The following is a 20,516-nucleotide window of genomic DNA, read 5'->3' on the forward strand; positions in this document are numbered from 1 at the left end:
GGATGCAAACTGTAGAACTTCATTTCACAGTTCTGCACTGAGTTGCGGTCAGCGAACTCAACAATAAATTGGTAAACTCTACATTTTAATGTTATTTATTATTATCTTTTTCAAAAGCTTTCTGTTCCTTTCAAGTAGAAAGATTTTAATCTACCTCACATCTAAACTATCGCTCAACGTTTCTAATGGAACAGATCAGAAATGAAATATACGTATTTGTTAATCAGGACAGAATTAATAAGCATTATTGGACACAACAGGCTATTAAGGACAAAACTAGAAATGAAACTTATTTTCTCCAATTGGTAGTCTAATTGGTTTGAATTTCGCGCAAAGCTACCCGAGGGCTATCTGCGCTAGCCATCCATAATTTAGCAGTGTAAAACTAGAGGGATTAGGATTAGTCATCACCACCCACCGCCAACTCTTGGGCTACTCTTTTACCAATGAATAGTGAGATTGACCGATACTTTATAACGCCCTCACGGCAGAAAGGGCGAACATGTATGGTGCGACGAGGATTCGAACCCGTGACCCTCAGAGTACGAGTTCAGTGTCTTTACCACTGGCCATGCCGTGCCTGCTAGTCTAATAACCATAATAGTCGTATACAAACTACGAATTACAGATCGTAGCCAAGTACACTATCCTCTGTTTTGCTTTTATCTTTTCTCCTATAAATCCCTTGCATTTCCATATTTTTTGGAAACTTCTCTCCCAATCTGTAATGTAAGCTACGACCATGCTTACAAATACGAGAAAGATGATTAGCACAAATAGCTGTAAACAATTATATATACTTGATAATGATCAGTGACCGAAACGTCGTACCTGTTCTGAAAACTAATCTTACCTATTGTGAAAGCTGTAAGTTATAATAAAGTATTAATTTAGCTTTAACTTTAGATGTAGGATAGTACGAACTTATAGACAATGTATTCACAACTGTTATTTCACTCTTATAATTCCACAGATGTAACTCCTACCAATTATTAATAAGAACCTCTGAACAAAAGTAACGAAGAGTGTTGTATAATATGTCAACCATACACACACTACAAATGTTATATCCACTACCGATCAGGAAGTTCTCACAAATCCAGTGCTCTTCAGTTAGTTGTGGGTGAAACAATTTATATTACTATACCCAGTTTCGACCTTCTTTGGTCATTTTTGTTAACCTGAAGATGACCTAAGAAGGATATTGGATTTTACGATCCCAGCCACGGCATTGGATTTATAGATCCTAGCCACCAGGTGGTCCCATTAAATTGTCCGTTGGACTGTTGCTTTGTCTGTACACTGCCAACTTGTTTCTTCCAATCTTCTAATTATCCCATCATGAAAGTTGCCTCCACCATCCTCGAGCCTATGGCCCTGACCTCGACTTTCACCTTGCCAGCTCCGTTCTTGTGAACGATACTCACCGGATTTTCAGTTAGCAAACACTAAAAACCAAAGACATTCTCATCATTAAATCCCTCGAAATCTCTATAACACATCCGCGTGCAAGGCGAAGGAAGATAATGCTATGCTTGAATACCCTAGTTTGCGTGAGAAACCTTTTCTCAAAAACTAAATACCTACCATGGTTGTTGTTGACCTAAGAAGGTCGAAACGTTGTTCTGTAATTTATTTTAGTTAAAGTTTTAATACTCATACCAGCCATTTCTAGGATACAATTTTACTTCAAGTGGGTTTTTCGTCATCATGAATTCCCATATCCATTCCAATGAGACACACACATTCTGTCCTTTCCATCTGTTAGTTTGTAAATCTGTTCTATTTGCATGCACGAAACTAACAGGTTTTTGTGATTTGGAGTTCTCAATTCCCTGATATTTAATAAGCATCGAAGATACGACATGCTGCTGTTTGATGCAGCTTTCTTCTGAGCCAATTTAACACAATAGTTGTGTGCACACAAACACACCAAATGCTCTATGATCACACTCATTAATAATGCATTTTGTACTATACAATGTTAAAATTCTACATCAAGTTCTCTCGCTATTTTTGAGGTTAGCTTACCTCTTCTTATGCAAAGTACAAGCTATGTTGAAAATAAATATATTATTATTTATATCACAGTGATGATCAGTAATTTCAAGAATGATTTTACAAATTGTTGATCACTTACTTCTTATATGAATCAAACAACATCAATATTTATCATCGGATCACAGCTGAAAACTGTGTAACAGCATGTGAGGTTCTTATCGTAGATGTCACGACTGTTTGAATGCTGGTGGAGTCAGGTTTGATGCAGCAGTATCTATACAGTTAATCTGTTCTACAAAATATCAATAAAGATGTTTTGCACTCTTGTAGGCTCATTTTCTATAGTTATATGAATGTTCGAAATCTGAGTACAAGGTTATTGTTTCCTGATGTTGCATTATCTCATAAGCATTGTTAAAGAGAACATCTGTTATTTAATACTTAATAATTTATAAGTAGCAATTATATTTTTACAAAAAACAATGAAAAACTTACCACTTTTCATACCTGTTAATTAATTACAAAAATATTTCATTTGCATCTCACAGAACCTGTGAATCTTCAAAACGTCATTGTTAAATAGCTAACTGCCTGACATCAACAGCAAAATTCTCCACCAGATTCATTAACTCAATAATCAATAGATTATCTAATGTGTATACTTTAAGTTTTCTTCATATTGAATTCGTTTCTAGATTTCCGAGACGGTTCTGGTAAGCGCTCACCACGTGACGCCACGCCCCTACTGGGTAAACAATAATATTTATTTGTCGTGTTCTTATTTACTCATATTAGTCTTGATTGTTGTTAAGCGCAAAGTTGCACTATCTGTGCTTTGCCCACTATGGGTATCAAAACCCATCGTTAAGTGTTATAAGCCATTTTATTTACCATTGATCCACCGGAGTCACTAATATTAATGAAGCCGGACCTAACTTTTAACGGAAGAGAGATTGCTGATGATAATGAACTGTGACTACTACCTGATGTAGGTCTAAGAAGATATACCTACCCATTCATTTTCTCTGTCATCAACTTAAATAGGTTGATCGTAGAATGGGTTTAGGTAGTAAATGTAAATTAACTTGTTTTCAAATTATAACTTTTTATAATGTATATTTGGCATTTAGTGTTTTATCATAAAAATTTGAAAACTTTCAAACTAATTATTTTTATTTTAAATAGTCCTTGAAGTAAAATTATAGTGAAACAATAAAAATTGGTTAACAGTATTTCAGTTACTTCTCTAACAAATGTTTGAGATTAGTGTGAAAGCATTATAGAAAAGTAAAAATTATTCGAAAACAAATATTTTTGAAATTCAGGAGTAACACTTAGGTACACCATGTGTAACCATCTGTTTGGCCCGGCATGGCCAAGGGTGTTAAGGTGTGCGACTCATAATCTGAGGGTCGCGGGTTCGCGCCCGAGTCGCGCCAAACATGCTCGCCCTCCCGGCCTTGGGGCGTTATAACGTGACGGTCAATCCCACTATTCGTTAGTAAAAGAGTAGCCTAAAAGTTGGCGGTGGGTGGTGATGACTAGCTGCCTTCCCTCTAGTCTTACACTGCTAAATTAAGGACGGCTAGCACAGATAGCCCTCGAGTAGCTTGGTGCGAAATTCAAAAAACAAACAAACTTTCCGTTTTAATTCTTCTGCACAAAATACGATTAACAAGTTAAAAAAGTCACTATTTTGTAATACAGGACAAAAAAAATTGAGATAAAAACATTAAATTATTTTAATAAAATATTAAACAGTTAGTTTTTATGTATTGTCAAGACAATGACTTTGTTTAAAATTAGAATGTTGAACATATTTTTTATAAACAAAACACTGAAACAAAGATCGAGCACGAGCGCAAGAGTTGACTTAACTAGTCGTGCCTTGTGCGCCCTCTATGAGCGAAAACAGAACCGAGTTCGTGAACTCTGTGCAAATTGTCGAATCATGTGCAGACCTCAGACAGCATTGACACATGGATTGTGATGGTGTAAAGAATACTGAAGGGGTTTCTGTAAAGTTGAAGTGCAACAGTGCAAGTGTTGATAACAAACTAGCAACGCAACTGACTATGTCACGTAAGTTGATAGTGTTACTTAACAACGTTTAACAAGTCAATGTCGACAAATTGAATACTTGGCTTTCTCCTCCATGGATTTAGCATCTACCTTATTTATCTTATCAAGACTGTTGGATAAATATGGGAATGCATTATTTTACATTAATAGAAATTTTTGGTACTACTAACACTAGTCGTATAAAGATTACTGCAATATAAGTATTTTAATATAATTTGTAGATTATATTAAAAAGATGCCAATCTTATAAATAAGAATAGGTTTGTAGTAAACGTTCCTTAGAGCATTAGATAAAAAAGTTGAATAGTATAATTTTATAGGCTGGGTGTACGAAACACAGGAAAATAAGGTAATTCAAGTGTGATTAAACTGAAGCATTTATGCGCGTTAATTCTATACTGTTTCAGACGTTTTATTCAAGTAAAGATAATGCAATTTGCTGATTAGCATAAATTCAGTTACAAACTATCTTAACATTAATTAATTAAACACTGAGAATATTTTCTTCCATGGCCAGGTGGTTAGGGCGCTCAACTCGTAAGCCGAGGGTCGTGGGTTCGAATCCCTGTCACACCATACATGTTCGTACTTTCAGCCGTGGGGGTGTTATAATGTGACGGTGAATCCCACTATTCGTTGGTAAAAGAGTATTCCAAGAGTTGGCGGTGGGTGGTGATAACTAGCTACCTTCCTTCTAGTCTTACACTGCTGAATTAGGGACTGCTAGCGCAGATAGCTTTCGTGTTGTTTTGCGCGATGTTCAAAAACAAAACAACAACAAAAGATCCTTTTAGGCTAAATTATTCTAAGTAATGTTAGTACACTGAATGGACTGTCGTCCATTAATAAAACCAAAGCACCACAAATAGCACAACCAGACGTGCATGCTTTTGTTGTTGTTTTTCTTAATGTTAATAGAAGCCAGAGAGAGATTTGTTAATATTCAGATATGATAAGGGCTAAGTATAATCATACAGTTGTATGTTAGAACAGGTGAACAACTTTTGCTGTATTTTCTTATCCAGGTGTTTAAACGAAAGGTTTACCAACCCTGATGTACACATTTCAATGTTTGGACACTTACAGCTTTTCGATAACATTCAGTCTTAATGCGGGATGACAGTCTCACACCTAGTAAAGTAAGGCTGAGTAAATTATGCATTCTTCAAAGTTTTAATACGTTTAACAAAACTAAGCAGTAACACTGGTGTTCCAAAATATCGTTTTTAACGGTTTGTTATAAAGTAAAAAAAATTACCGATAAAATTCTCAATAACAGAACGAACAAATATATGCTCATATAATTCAGTTACTTTAATTTAAACAACTTTTTTATAACAGTATGGGTTTATTATGTCATGAGAAATAAACAGTTTCTGGTGAAAAGTGTATATATAAGTCTTAAACTGTACAGAAAACACCAGCAACAAGATGTCCAACCTAGAACATGTGATAACAATCATGTGAAGCTGAATATATCTTTTTAACATTTGTTAGTGTATTATGCATTTTTGGCATGTAAATAGCATTTTAGGTAGATTAAAATTGTAATTGATTTGTTCTAGTACTTAAAAAAATCTGGGAAGTTACTCGCGACAGAAAAATGATTCTAAATTATACGTTTATAAATAAATATGTGTGTGTGTGTGTAGTGTAGAACTTTATGAAATGTTATGACTAAGAGGGGTTTGAGAACAAGTGTTTTATACCTAAATGTAACTTTGACCGTAATTTTGCGCTTAAAAACAAGCTTATTCCATTACAATCGAACTAACTTAGTCTTTTATGAATGGTTTACACAGGTTAACTAATAATCATTTTATATTTTTCTTTGCGAATTTGAAACATGTCTGTCACAGAGAATCTTAATATTGGTTGACAAGTAGATGTATTTAAGCTTGACTCTTGAGGGATGGTTTTCAAATTAGCATAGTCATACTGAGTTAACCTTTTGACCCAAGAGGAAACATTTCAGCAATTTAATCTTTTAACAAGAGATAATTCCGAGTTATTTTTTCACACCAGATAATCCTTTCAAAGTTGGAGAATAATGATTTAAATAACACTTTTCATAACCATAATGTTTAATAAATACTATGAAAACAGTGATTATATCTAATTAGCCTCATTTCCTCTTATGATAAAACGTGTTAATACAGAAAGCAGTTAAGTTATTTGCTGTTATTCATTACTTTTGTTTCAGTTTTTACACGAGCGTGAGTGAGGCTGTGCTACTTCTCTGATCTTCAGAGCTGGGGAGCTGGATTCGAATCTTTGTCTTACCGTAAAATATTCCCTTTACTTTATGATATGAGTAGGATATAAGAGTGACAGTTAATCCCTTAGCGTGGATGGTGGGTGGTATGATGCACTTAACCGAGTGCTTTCTTCTGGTCATTAGTTCAAAAGTATATATGACACAAGTACAGTGGTTTTGCTATAATTACCTAATACGATCATTTGTAATGCTTATAAAATGTCTCCGACTCATTTGATTTCAATCATAATGAAACAAAAAATACCATTTTGTAATTGCCAAATGAACGTAGTTCATTGACATATTGCTACATCAAGGCATCGTCTTTAGGTCTGATACTTTAGTTTCTATTTTATGTCAATTAAAAAAGAAGGGATATTTTAGATATGCAATTATCATTAATTAATTAATTGGCTGTTTGTGGTTTAATGGAGCAAAGCTATTGGGCTATCTGCGCCAAAACAAGTAAAAAATATAATAAAGTGAAATACTACAAAGACTAAAAAAAAGAAAAATTAGAAACCAAAAATACTCAAAATCAAGTTAAAATACTTAAATAGAATAAAAATGCCAATGGCCTATACAAATTAAACAACACAAACAAGCTGGACAGTGTCACCATCTCCAATGACACCACCCAATGCCAGGGGTAAATCTATAGAAAGTACATGTCGAAAATGGTGCTCATATTTATGGTCATAATGATGGCCCAGCAGTAAAAAATTTGGATTATTGTGACATGAATGTCACAAAGGCCGCACATTGGTGGATCAGTTCCAGATAAAATATAACATTAAGTTAAAAATTGTGCATAGCCTAGTTAGGATAACTTCGCCCTTTTGATCCTTACGGAATCAAGATAGACAAAGAACAACAGAGGATTTGACCTGGAAAAGCTTTTTATGATGTTGCTTACTTCAAATCACTTGCCAACTGGCGCAAAGCTGAGCCTTGAACATAAAACCATACTCCATGTATGGTACAAGCACGGCTATGAAAGCATCGGAGTAGATGAACTTATCTGTGGTATCAGCAAGCTTATTCCGCGAATACAAACAAAGTCAGGTATCCAGAAAAACTGGATAGAAATGGAAGATAGAGAAAAGTGATTCAGTTAGTTCTGAATAATAACGAGAACAAGGGGAAGAATTAATGTTAAATGATTTTAGAGTCAGTAGACAGCTAAGAGATTTGTTGTAGATTGTACAATCAATGTACTGCTTAGCTTTCACATGATCCAAAGCAAAAGAAATGGCATACAACTTGGCATTGAACACAAAAAACTGTAAAGATGATCTTGTGAGCAACCATTGAACCACAACAAACCATGTCAGAGCCCACTAAGTTATCTGATTCCGAACCATCCATAAAAAACGGAAACAGAAGAATGGTTCAAAAGATGCTCAGAAAAGAGAATACGATACTTCCAATCAAAAATATACACTTTCATCAGATGACTCAAGGAAATGTTACAGGTGGGGATGGTAATGAGCCGTGGTGGGAGAAGCCAATAATCAGAATAGCAACAATACCTAATGACAAACTCAATTACGGTAGCTGTACCTTGAGACAAAGGCCAAAAGGAGGAAAGGCAGACCATTTACCTTGAAAGAGCACAGCCGTCTGAGAAAGGAAGACACAACAATAGGTGGGATGCTGTGATAAGGATAGAAGCTTAGTAATATATTGTAAAGGAAGGTACAAACAATGAAGGTAAAGAGGAGTTTCATGGGACTCAATGTACAGACTCTGGACTGGCGAAGTTTAGAAGTCCCCATGTAGAATGGAAGTTCCAGCTAGTAAACGGGTCCAACATCTTAAATGCAGAAGGCCTGGCAGAACCATAGACACATATTCCAGTTTGGATCACATAAGGGCATGATAAATCTTAAGCATAGAACATCGATCCACTCCACATGAGGTGAAAGAGAGGAAATGGAAAATGTTCACTACTCTTGTACACTTAACATGGAGCTGTTAACATGAAAAATGGAAGTAATCTTACAGTCAAAGATAAGTTCTGAGAACTTTGCTTCAGGAAAGGAAAGAATACCACCACCAAGATGGAGCTCAGGATGGGATTGTAAACTCAATTTGCAGCAAAAATGAATGTAAATGGTTTTAGAGAAGGAAAAGGTAAAACCATTTTGTTGTGGTTCATTTCAACAAGTGAGTGAGAGCAGTCTGAAGCTGCCTCAAATAAATATAATGCTCGACGACCAACAAAAAATACAAAAGTCATAGACATAAAGGCTGTTAACAAAAGTAAGAGGAAGTTGTTTAGTAATAGCATTAAGTTTGATATTGAAAATTGTGACATTGAAGACACAAGCTTGAAGGATTTCAAGTTCCTGTGTTAAAGAACAGGAATGGGTAAAATGCACAGGGACACAGAATACTTTGTCAAGTAAAAAGTTACTAATAAACAAAGATAAATTGCCATGCAACCCATATAAATGCAGGTTCCACAAAATGTCAAATGTCAAAGTAGTGTCATAAGCCTTCTCAAAATAGAAAAAAATAGACACAAGAGGTTTTATCTTGAAGAAGGCTTCCCTGATTGAAGTTTAAAGTCAAAAAGCTGATCCATGATGGAGTACTGTTGACAGAACCCACATTAGGTGGACTAGAGGAGGTTATGTGATTCAAGGAACCTAAGAAAATCTAATAGAGATAGATATTCAAAGCAATCAGATGATCATTAGAAGGAAACTTGAGATCCTTACTAAGCTTTGAAAAAGGTAGAAATAGATACTTGTGCAGCATAAGAGGAAAACTAACCAGAAGAAGAGCAAGAGAGGAAGGAGAGAGATGGTACAGCATTTCACAGTGAACATTTTTGGGACCAAATGATGTATTGCCAGAACAATGAAAAGCAAGCTCAAGCTCCAACAGTAAAAAAGGGCGATTATAGTCACAGATACAATCAACCAAAAAAGGAAAGAGGCGGTTACTCTGCTCGAGATTTAATGACGAAGAAGGCAGAAGAAGAAGCAGAAGAGCTGGAGAAATAAAAAACACTCCCCGAGAGTATCTATGATGCTCTGTACAACACCAACTTCCTGACCATTGAAGAGCAACAAAGAAAAGAGATGGGAAACATAGTTCTCATTGAATCCTTCTGAATCTCACCTCAAGTGACTTTGGAACCTGTGGTAGGAAAGATGCTGATTGTGAACTTAATTCAAGATTCCTTTTGGCTTTGATGTCTGACTTGCTGAGCATGGGTAGTGCTGGAAAGAAATGTAGTTGGAAAAACTGAGCTACCTGCAAGAGGTATGCCACGACTGTTTCTGAGACTTCTGTGTCTGCTGCCAGGCAGAAGATCACTATGGACGAGGATATACTAGGAAACATATCGAGGTGTTGGGGGTAGACGAAAAGATGCTAGAATAAAATAATCAGTTATTGCTTCCACACTATCACTAACATATTAACGACAGCAAGATTAAGTTCCGAAAGAGGTGAAAGAGAGCCAGTCAGCTTGCTACAGGCTCCACTGTGGCATTCGAATTGGGTGGCATCACCACGACTGATATGCCTCAAAACGATGAAAAAATATCATTGTTTCGAGAGTCAGTGTCAATCCTCTAAGAAAAACAAGAAAAAGTGGAGGACAACAGATAAATAAAACAGTAGCAGTGAACGACTGACTATATGCATGCAAATATGTAAAAGAACAAGTACTGAAGAGAGAAAGGTTGTGATCTGAGAGCATACGCTACATGGAATGACCCCCTCCCATTAATATCAACAACAACAGCAAGGGATTGCGTCCATTAGAGTCTCCCAAAATGAAAAAGGAAGACGGTAACTGTTTTATGAAACCATCAAGGTCTGATTGATCTTAAGTCTCTCTGGGAGATAAGTAGAGGGAGCAAACAGTGATGGTATGTCCCAAAGAGATATTGACGGCTACAGCCACCAAGGGTGTATCGAGTGGCAAAGGTAACAAGGACATATATTGGACAAGCAGCATGAACTTGTCCACTACTCAACCTGTTATTCTGCTCTAAAGAAACATGTCTAAAAGTGACAGTATAGGCAGGTTTCAGGACTGTTTCCTGCATAGAGAGACACATGGAATAATGGGAATCGTTCAAAGTCTTAATGTAATCTAAATAAGAACGAAAACTTCGACAATTTCATTGTATCTGTTAAAATGGCATATAGACTTCTTCATATAATAGTTCACAAAATTTGGAAGAACTGAAAATGGCCAATAGACAAGTAATTTTGTGGTATAAGCATTTTACCTGTGCTATTTATGATACGCTTGAACACGTGTTCCAAAACGAGAATGTTTTTAAAAAAATTAAATTTTTATATTGATAGGAAAATGCCATAAGCTTTTTGAACTTAAACAAGGGATTTTCAAAATTTTTGAATCCATAACCCCTTTTGTTAGAGTGACATTCAAAACTTCCAGTGGTCAGATAACTAAAATACAAATGTTTGATAGTAATAAAGATCTATTCATACAAATTATTTTGTTATTCCATAATTTTAAAATAATCAATCACGAAACATATATATCACACTAAAAAGACGAGATGGGTGTGACCTAAATGTAACGTTGCCAGACTGTAAATTCGAGCATTGATGGTTCGATTTGGTGCTTTTTCTCTAGAGTATCAGTTTAAAGTTAGGAATGACAAGCACAGTTTTATAAACCCAAAAGAAACTGAGAGCCCAGACGCTATAAACCCAATTTCTCACTTTATTGATCATTAGGAGAGTTGTCAGGATTCTTTCGCTATATAGACCAGCTTAAAATCCAAACTTGAGCCCCGTTATTTTTAATGGGACTAACCGAATTAAGCTCCCAACGGATTAAAAAACGCCAGCAATTGTAAGCTGTTCCGCAAACCATATTCGAAACTCGTTTGGTTACATTAATAGGTTTTGCGCAAAGTTTATGACGGTTGCATGAGTCAGTTTGCCTATCACGTGACACTTTCTTTATTTCCCCATGGAAGCAAGAATGAAGATGTTTTGAACTATGTTTAACCATGTATTAGTACAGGAATAGTTAAAACTGCGTTGGGAAGAAAGTTTGTAACTAATGGCCGCTATTACTACAAAATTTAAATCGAGTCAATAATATAGCGTTCGTATGATGTGTAAATGCGTTAAAAATTGTTTAACATGTTTGAATATTACAAGATTAAATACGTAAGGAACAAATAATTAAAAAATAATACATATGTAGAATCTAATATTTAAATAGAAAACCAGGAACACTTATATAAAATCCTTCGTAAAACATATGCATCTTATTACCAGAAATTCAGACATTGTTTGAGTGTTTTGAACAGTTAACGTTTATTGAGGTCGTTCCTAATCTCGGTGATGTAATGAATTGTTTAAAACTCCATATATAGAAATTGAACAAACATTTGCTTAATTTCTAAACTCTGATATCGAAGGCCCGGCATGGCCAGGTGGTTAAGGCGCTCGAATTCCTGTCGTACCAACCATGCTCGCCCTTTCAGCCGTGGTGGCGTTATAAGTGATGGTTAATCCCATTATTCATTGGTAAAATGGTTCTGGAAAAAGAAAATTTGAACTCTAGTGTTTCCATAGCACGCCAAGTTACATAACAGCTCTGAATATTAAGGTTTATATTTAAAAGCTATTGCTTTAAACAGGTATTACCAGTTTGCTTAATAACGAAGGGAGCAGGCATCGGTTTTTGGAAGATTTTTAATTATCACAGTTGTCATTGTTGAGTTTATTTGACAATGAAAACTAACAACAGTCAAGTAACAAATGTTTGAAAGCTTTTAGCCTAAAATAATTATTAGTATACAGGTAGGAACGAAATATTACCCTTTTGCTTTAGAACAAGTACTACAGGTGAACCTATAGAAGTAATACAGTGTTTGTCAAATATAAATTGTTGGAAGAAAGTTTAGACTTAAATATGTAGGAAGAACTGTGTTGTTTTAACCGTATTTTTTGACGTGAACGACTTCGAATTTCACTGCAAAAACATAAAAGAAACAAGAAGACTTTGCTAATTTGGCAGAGGTGAATGAAATGTCACTTTATTGACGAATTACACGAGGGGTAACTAATATGACGTCTAACAATACACCAGGTTCTTAAGTTGCATTCTCAATGTAGAATTTCTGTAAAAGAAGCAAACAGTTTCAGCAAAGGTTTAGAATTGGGGTAAATATTCCCTATCTTTAATAGTACACTGTTGCATCTGTATAATAGTGATAACTATAAAGATAGAGATAGTCAAGAAAATAATTTTAGTGACAGATAAACTATCCATAAAATGTAGTTACTACTATACTTGCTTTTCTTTCTGGTTTATTAAAGAGGACTTTACATATTCGTTATTTGAAAAGCAAAATTGATATTATTATTATTTTGGCAAAACATATCGAAAATAAACTTGTATTAATAAATTAACATTAGCAGTTGTACAAAATATCAACACCAGAGGTGTTCTGGATGAAACTAGTACCGTGTTTCTCCGAAAATAAGACAGGGCTCATATTAATTTTCACTCCAAAATATGATACTAGGGCTTATTTTGGGAGATGTCTTATTTTGATATATTAAAAAAATGAAGTTACAAAGTAAAACTATTAAACTAACCATTTAAAATAAACTATTGTTAAACTATTAAACTAACTGATTAATATTTAAACAAACTAATTAACTAACTATTAAACTAATTAATAAATTATTTTTTTTTATTTCTTTCCTCTTCCTGCCACTCTTAACTAGGGCTTATTTTAAGGGTAGGGCTTATATTAAAACTATCCCCAAAAATCACACTAGGTCTTATTTTATGGGTAGGTCTTATTATCGGAGAAACACGGTAACTGTATTGATATAACCCTAACCTTGTTTAGTACTAGGTATCTGATAAATATACTGCAAGCGTGCAAATTTATATATATTTTAAGTTAGGACAAAATGAGCAGTTAATTACGCTATGTAACACAAATTTTGTTCCTGGATAGTATGTGTTATTTCTTAATTGCTTATGTTGTAAAAATACACAAAATGGCCATTATTCCCTTCAAACTTAGCTTTTGTGATATGGATAATGAAGTTTAGAAATTAACCTATTTTCTATGAAAAAACGGGAAAATTTGCACAGTTTCATTTAAATAAGGTCTGAATAAAACAACATATGAATCAAGATTTACATGTATTTATACTAAAGTTATACAAAAATGAACAAAATGTTTAGAAGTGAATAGTTTTCCTGAGATTTGCGACTGTAATGTAAATCACTTTCACGTATCAGCCCCAAATATAGTCTCCAATTATGTTTTCGTTATACGCTTCTTGGTAGCGGCGTTCAAAGTTCAGTATATCTTGGTGGAAGCAATCGCCTTTCTCCTATGAGTATGCTCCCATGTTCTCCTTGAATTTATCAAGATGAGCGTCAAGGATATGGATTTTCAGGGACATCCTGCAGTCCATTTTGCCATAGTTCTTCACCAGAACCTCAACCAGTTTCACATAGATTTCGGCCTTATGATTGCCCAAGAAGTCTTAAACCACTGCCACAAAGCTGCCTCAAGCTTGTTTTTCCTTCCTACTGAGCTTTTTGGGGAATTCTGTGCACTCCAGGATCTTCATTATTTGTGGTCCAACGAAGACACCAGCTTTGTCCTTTGCCTCAGACAGCTTAGGGAAGAAATCTCGAAGGTACTTGAAGGTTACATACTCTTTATCAAGAGCTGTGACAAATTGTTTCATAAGACCTAATTTTATGAGTAATGGTGGGAACAACACCTTCTGGAGGTCAACTAGCGACTCACACTTGACATTGTGCCTCCCCACAGAGAACTCGGTCCGTTGTGGCCAATGCTTTCTGTTGTAGTTCGCTGCGGTGTCAGTGCTCTCACAAAGGCAAAGATAACAGGAAACTTGGTAAAGCCTCCTTAAAGACCCATCAAAAATGCCACCATTTTGAAGTTTCTGATAACCTTCCAGCCATATTCATCATACTTCAAGGCTTCTAGCAAGGTCTTGACGCTGTTGTATTCCTCTTTGAGGTGCACCGAATGAGCCAGGGGAAGAGACGAATACTTATTCCCGTTATAGAGCAGCACAGCTTTGAGGCTTTTACAACATTATAGAAAGTTTTTGTGACTTTGAGAAAATTTTCTATCTGAATCTATCTGGAATGTTCTGGAAAATAGGTAAATTTGAAAATTTCATTACTCAGGTCACAAAAGCAAAGTTTGAAGAAAAAATAGGTCTTTTCCATTTACTTTAGGCATAAGTAATTGGAAAAAAAAACACTTTCTACCTAGGAAAAAGAAAAAGTAAACATTTTGTTACATAGCGTAATTTATGTGAGAGCGATCTTTAAAGATGCATAAAGTTGGCGATAAAAGTAAGTTCCTTATTGCTGATTGTAACGGATTCACTATTACATATTTATTCTAATATCGACGTTTGTGTACTTAAAATTTATATTTAGATATACATGTAACTTGTGTTGTTAAATGTGTACTGCGAAATTATCGCCTATTCCTTAAATTTGTAGAAGATTCTCGAGCGTAAGAGTCAATGTCAATAACATACTTTGCGTGTATGTAAAATACTAGTACTGTTGCCTTAGCTGAAATTTCTAGAAAATCTTCCCTCAAGCTTACAAAAGGAACCAACGCAACGCGGAGAGACAGTTTAATATTGTTGGTTTACTACAGTTAGTATACTTTAAACCTCGAAAACTATAATTGTGATAAAAACCTATTATTTTGAAAATACAAATTTTGACGAGGAACGTTTATATAGTTCAAACATTACAAACCGTTTAACTTCAGTGAATTAACTTGAAAGTTTGTGTTTCTAGAAAGACATCGCATAACTTGAACAGAAAAAATTCACGTGTGAAGGGATAGCTAACTACGCGTTAAGTCTACTGTACTGATATCAACTCGAAAGTAATTTGCTCATTGTGAACATTCGACAAAATATTCAATTGCAGACCAGATAGAAGACTCAGTTTTATTTGTAAGTTTGTAAAACTTCTGTATATAAATCATTATTTTGAAAAACTATTTGTAACGACCATTATTATAAAATGTATTATTGTTTGTGTCAAGAAAGAAAATTATGTGTATCAATCCTGTTGGCAAACATTATAAATTTGAAACATCTCCAAATTTTGTTTCAAATTTTAATTTAAATCAGCTTCAGGCTGCTTGAAATCGTAATACGTAACATAATAAATCGGAGACTCGTCCGAAATAAATTATAATATGTAACATTTATACAGACTGAATGAACACCTGAAATAAAAAGCCGTGACTTTTCATATTTTTCAGCCATGTAATAGGTGGCACCGTAAAGCATTGTTTTAGTGTTAGTTTTCTTGCATCATTTAAAATTTTGCTTTCAAAGTATAGCTGACTGGTGACAAACTTACACAAAAACGGTGTATTTGTTTTCAAAGAAAGTTATATGTTTGCGACATCATTTTAATATTTACTTCCATATCAAGCGATATTTTGACAAGTTACACGTCAAAAATAAATTGAATTGCGTTTTTTAATGCTATTACGTGTTATGAAAATATTTTAAGGTGTCATTTTACTGAATTTTACTGGACGTGAAAATTTTTATAGAAAAATAATGATAAATACGTAAGAAAAAATTAAATATAAACGGAAAGTCGGGCACATCGGTAGTTCATAGGATTGTTATATGAAGTATTCTATACAAACTATTTGTTGCAATAAAAAGTACACAAACAGATAAGGTGATACTAGATGTATAAATTTTAAAACAATTCGCGATCTATACTTTGGTTGCCATTGTGATTCATATAGCTAAATTAAAAAGTTTAAAGTTTTTATATGTCCATGGAATGGACACAACATTTATAAATTCAGTATAGCCATATCACTGAGAGCTGTATTTTTTATAATAATGAAAACCATAATCACAAATTTATAAAATTTAGTTCTTAATTTGGTCAAAAGGATAGTGTATAAAACTGTCCTAGTAACTGAGTTTCAATACTTGTAGTGGACAGAGCACTTATACCTTATTTTCTAGTTTTGTGCTTATTTACAAACAAACAATAAAGCTGCCAAAGTGGGGATTAAATTGTAGAAACTTGTGATTGTGCTTTTAATTTTGGTTTCATTACCAGTTGTAAGTCCGCACTTCATTTTAAAATTCATAATTTATAATACTCTTTTTTTTTTTTTTTTACTTTCTATGTTATTTATACCACTAGAAAATATACATTTTACCTCCAGATACTGTCGTGCGTGTCCATCGATATGTATCGCCATCTGTTGGGTAGAATTGGGTTGAAATGATATTTATGTACTTGCGTGATGTGTTTACCATTTATGAAAAAAAAAAAAATGTATATAAATATTCATCGAACTATCAAAATTGAATATACACAGACCAGTCAAGTAAGGTGGATAAATTTTGTAGCGATAGTCCTAGCCATCTAGGGGCTAGCCCCGCTTACGTGATCAAGTAGATAGGTAGGTAGTAGATGAAAAAGTTGCTGTTTTAGAAAAACTGACCACTCAAAGTGTTAGTTACGATATGCTATGGCGTATATATATGTGTGTGCTAATAACACGCTAAAAATATCGCCAGCATTTCGGGTATAACATTTCAGTCGGGTAGTTTTTGCTTGAACTATGAGGAAACCTCATTGATCCCTGCTATTAATTAAGGACTACGGTATTTTATAATAGCATTTTAAATATATCTCATTTAATAGCAGTCGACAGTGGCTTGAAAAAGTATTACATGAACTCATATGTGGCAATTTTTAACTTCACAATGTTATTCAATATTTAACTTTTTAAAATAATAAAAGATACATAGCAAAACATTTTATCAGCCTGTTGTTACAAAATAAACAGATTGTTACAACTGAAAATGTATTATTTATTGACGTACAAAGTTAGTGTTACAAGGCTAATGAGTCATGGCAGTGCATTATGAATAATCCATATTGTTTGTACATTTTTGATAACCATAGCGATACGTACGCAAATAATTATAATTTGTGTTGCGAACATAAGGCCAAGATAATACACGATTAAAAATAAAATCTCTTTTTCACAACATACGGTTATGACACTGCTATTTATATTATTAGTAAGTACTTTTGCATACGTTTAGCTAGTGTATGACAATAATAATCACGAAAGTATTAATTAATTAATTATTATTTGAGTATTTAAATTAACAATTGTATCTCAATTCTCGTTTCTTTTTAATGAAAGTATTTCTTTTATTTCTATTTTTTTCTCAGAAAATAACGTCACAGGCACTTCCTGTTTTGTCACAAGTAACTAGACCATTGCTGGTGTTTTTAAGTAAATACAAAATAAATAAACAAACGACAGTCGCACATCGTACATCACTAAAATATTTTGTTGTTGTACCAGAAGCACAACGCTCACATTATGTTGCTCACGTGCGTTATTAGCCAGCCAGAGTTGACATAAATAGACCGAGAAAAAAATTAAACAGTCTTTCCCTCGACAAAAAATTAAAAACGTTTGGAATACATTCAAATACCAATTTAGTTTTTTTGTTGCGGCGAGCTGTCATGATCGTGCAATATTTTAAATAGCTTATGACAGAACAAAACTAAACCAGCAGAAAATTCCCCTGTAAAAATAACTTCTATGCCACTGTTAGGAGAAAGAATGTTAACAGATGTTATTACATCAGGTGAAAAGTCCCTGTAGCAGATTCCAGACAACTTAAGAACAAGTTTCACAGTATCTAGCAAGCTCGTATTGACTAACAACAAGTACAAATGTGTAACTTGATTTATCTAAAATGTGTTTGCAGCACATTTCGAATAATTTTAAGGTGGTTTACTTTGTTGTACTAAATATACCTAATTGCCATTTATTATTTTACGGGTGTGAAAGCTAAAACATGAAAAAATCCTCAACAGCTGCGGCACTTGAAATTCTTTTAGGCAGGATTAGAGTAAATGAATCTATGAGAACTTTGTTTTCCTTATTTATTAGCTATATTTTAATGTGCCAGCAATACCAAGCAATACCTGATTCTGTTTCATTATTCATCAAAATCTCCACCAGCTTATCCTCAAACTAAAATTATTTTAGGCAGGATTGGAGTAAATGGATCTATGAGAACTTTATTTTCCTTATTTATTAGCTATATTTTAATGTGCCAGTAATACCAAGCAATACCTGATTCTGTTTTATTATTCATCAAAATCTCCACCAGCTTATCCTCAAACTAAAATTATTTTAGGCAGGATTGGAGTAAATTAATTTGTTACATCTTGGGTGTCGACAACTTCATCAATCTATAGGGTTTGACCTCCTGAGTTCAAAACTGTAATTACATCTCAAATCGGCCAAGAGTTGACGGAACTATAGACTAAATGCTCGTACTTGAAGAACACGAGAGATACTCAATAACCGCGGCAGTAATTAGATCTCAAATCAGTCGAGTTTTTATGTTTGTTTGTTTTGAATTTCGCGCAAAGCTACGGGAAGGATATCTGCGTTAGCCGTCCCTAATTTAGCAGTATAATTTTACTAGGGAAGGCAGCTGGTCATCACCACCCGCCGCCAACACTTGGACTACTGTTTTACAACTAATAATGGGATTGACTGTAACATTATAATGCTTCCACGGCTGAATGGGCGAGCATGTTTGGTGTGACGGGGATTTGAACCCGCGACCCTCAGATTACGAGTCAAGCGCCCTAACCATCTGGCCACATCAGGCCAAAATCAGTCAAAAATGAAGCTGTGAACTTGTGTGTGTGTGTTTGTATATTTTCTTATAGCAAGGTAACATTTGGCTATCTGCTGAGCTCACATAGGGAATCGAACCCCTGATCTTAGCGTTGTAAATCCGTAGACTTACCGCTGTAATAGCGGAAGCTGTGAACCAGTTAAAAGTTTGCTCTTGAAAAAATAATTCGAAGTCATTCCATGAGCCGTGGCTAAAAACAAAAAAAAAAACACAATAAAAATGATGTAATGAGGGTTTGAAAAGGTTAAACCAACGCTAGCATTTTTGATAAATGTAAAACTACTTCATATCTCCCACGGACATTTAAACCCAGTATCATGCCAATATGTATAAATATTCCTTATATAAGAGGCATGTAGTTGAAAACTAAGAACATTATTGTAATTAGATGAAAACACAATAATTTTAATTACCATTACATTGATATCCCTCATGGTTCAAAAGAGAAGTTACGGTGCTAAAAGTTGGATTTTAATACAACTGGTATGCGCAGCTTAAATATCTTATCGTATAGTTTAGTGCTAAACGACAAACTATCTCGAACGGTTAGAAACCTTGAACTTAGAATCTAATCAATTGTATACAAGTGCTAGTAACTTTTAGTTTAAAGACAAACTAAACTTTTTTTTGTTACGAAAACTGATATTTCGTCACCAAATAATATGAAACAAAATATCAAGAAATAACGCAATTACAATACTACACTTTTTAAAATTTTAAGAGGATAGTGGTTCTCAAACGTTTTTGTTCGCGAACCATCTGAATTATTACTTTCATATCGACTGACCACAGTGAGATCAAATAGACCATGTTGTTGCCTCTTTACCGTAATTTCAAAACTTTTTAATGGACCACAGATTAAGAACCGTTGTAATACAAAATCAATAACTCTGATTGATGCGCCTTTGTAATTTTATCATTACCAATAATTAAAACTCGCTTCAATGACGTATCTTATCATTTAGCAAACACCCGATAGTCGTCACATAAGCTTCAAATACTTCCCTGATAACCTATGCGTTTATCAAATATTAAAATAGCAAGAATAATGTAGGCACTTCATCTATAATTATTACAATCACGCTGTTTCAACTTGAGTAAATCAGGATTGGACGAAGCCTTTCGATATGTACCTTTCTTGTTTGTTTGTTTTTGAATTTCGCGCAAAGCTACACGAAGGCTATCTGCACTAACCGCCCCTAATTTTGCAGTGTAAGACTACAGGGAAGGCAGTTAGTCATCACCGCTCACCGCCAATTCCTAGGCTATTCTTTTACCAACGAATAGTGGGACTGACCGTCACATGTATAACGCCTCCATTGCTGAAAGGGTGAGCATGTTTGGTGCGACAGGGATTCGAATCCGCGACCCTCGGATTACGAGTCGAGTGCCTTGACTAACT

The 20,516-nt window shown here is 34.4% G+C and overlaps 1 protein-coding gene across 4 annotated transcripts in view; it reads left to right on the top strand.

Annotated features, from left to right (window-relative positions):
• The first annotated feature begins 3,951 nt into the window (after positions 1-3,951).
• LOC143234068 (dual 3',5'-cyclic-AMP and -GMP phosphodiesterase 11-like) overlaps positions 3,952-20,516 on the top strand; it is a 102,496-nt gene continuing 85,931 nt past the window's right edge. For 3 of the 4 annotated variants that reach the window (XR_013018505.1, XM_076471111.1, XM_076471112.1), the window contains exon 1: positions 3,952-4,083. Coding sequence is in view for 2 of the 4 variants with exons in the window: in XM_076471111.1 (XP_076327226.1) it covers positions 3,981-4,083 (103 nt within the window). In the remaining 2 variants the exon portion in view is untranslated. The remainder of the gene's footprint in view (positions 4,084-20,516) is intronic. The other variant, XM_076471113.1, reaches the window with a different exon arrangement.

Source organism: Tachypleus tridentatus, chromosome 12 (assembly GCF_004210375.1).
Source record: "Tachypleus tridentatus isolate NWPU-2018 chromosome 12, ASM421037v1, whole genome shotgun sequence".
In the NCBI taxonomy this organism is placed as follows: domain Eukaryota; kingdom Metazoa; phylum Arthropoda; class Merostomata; order Xiphosura; family Limulidae; genus Tachypleus; species Tachypleus tridentatus.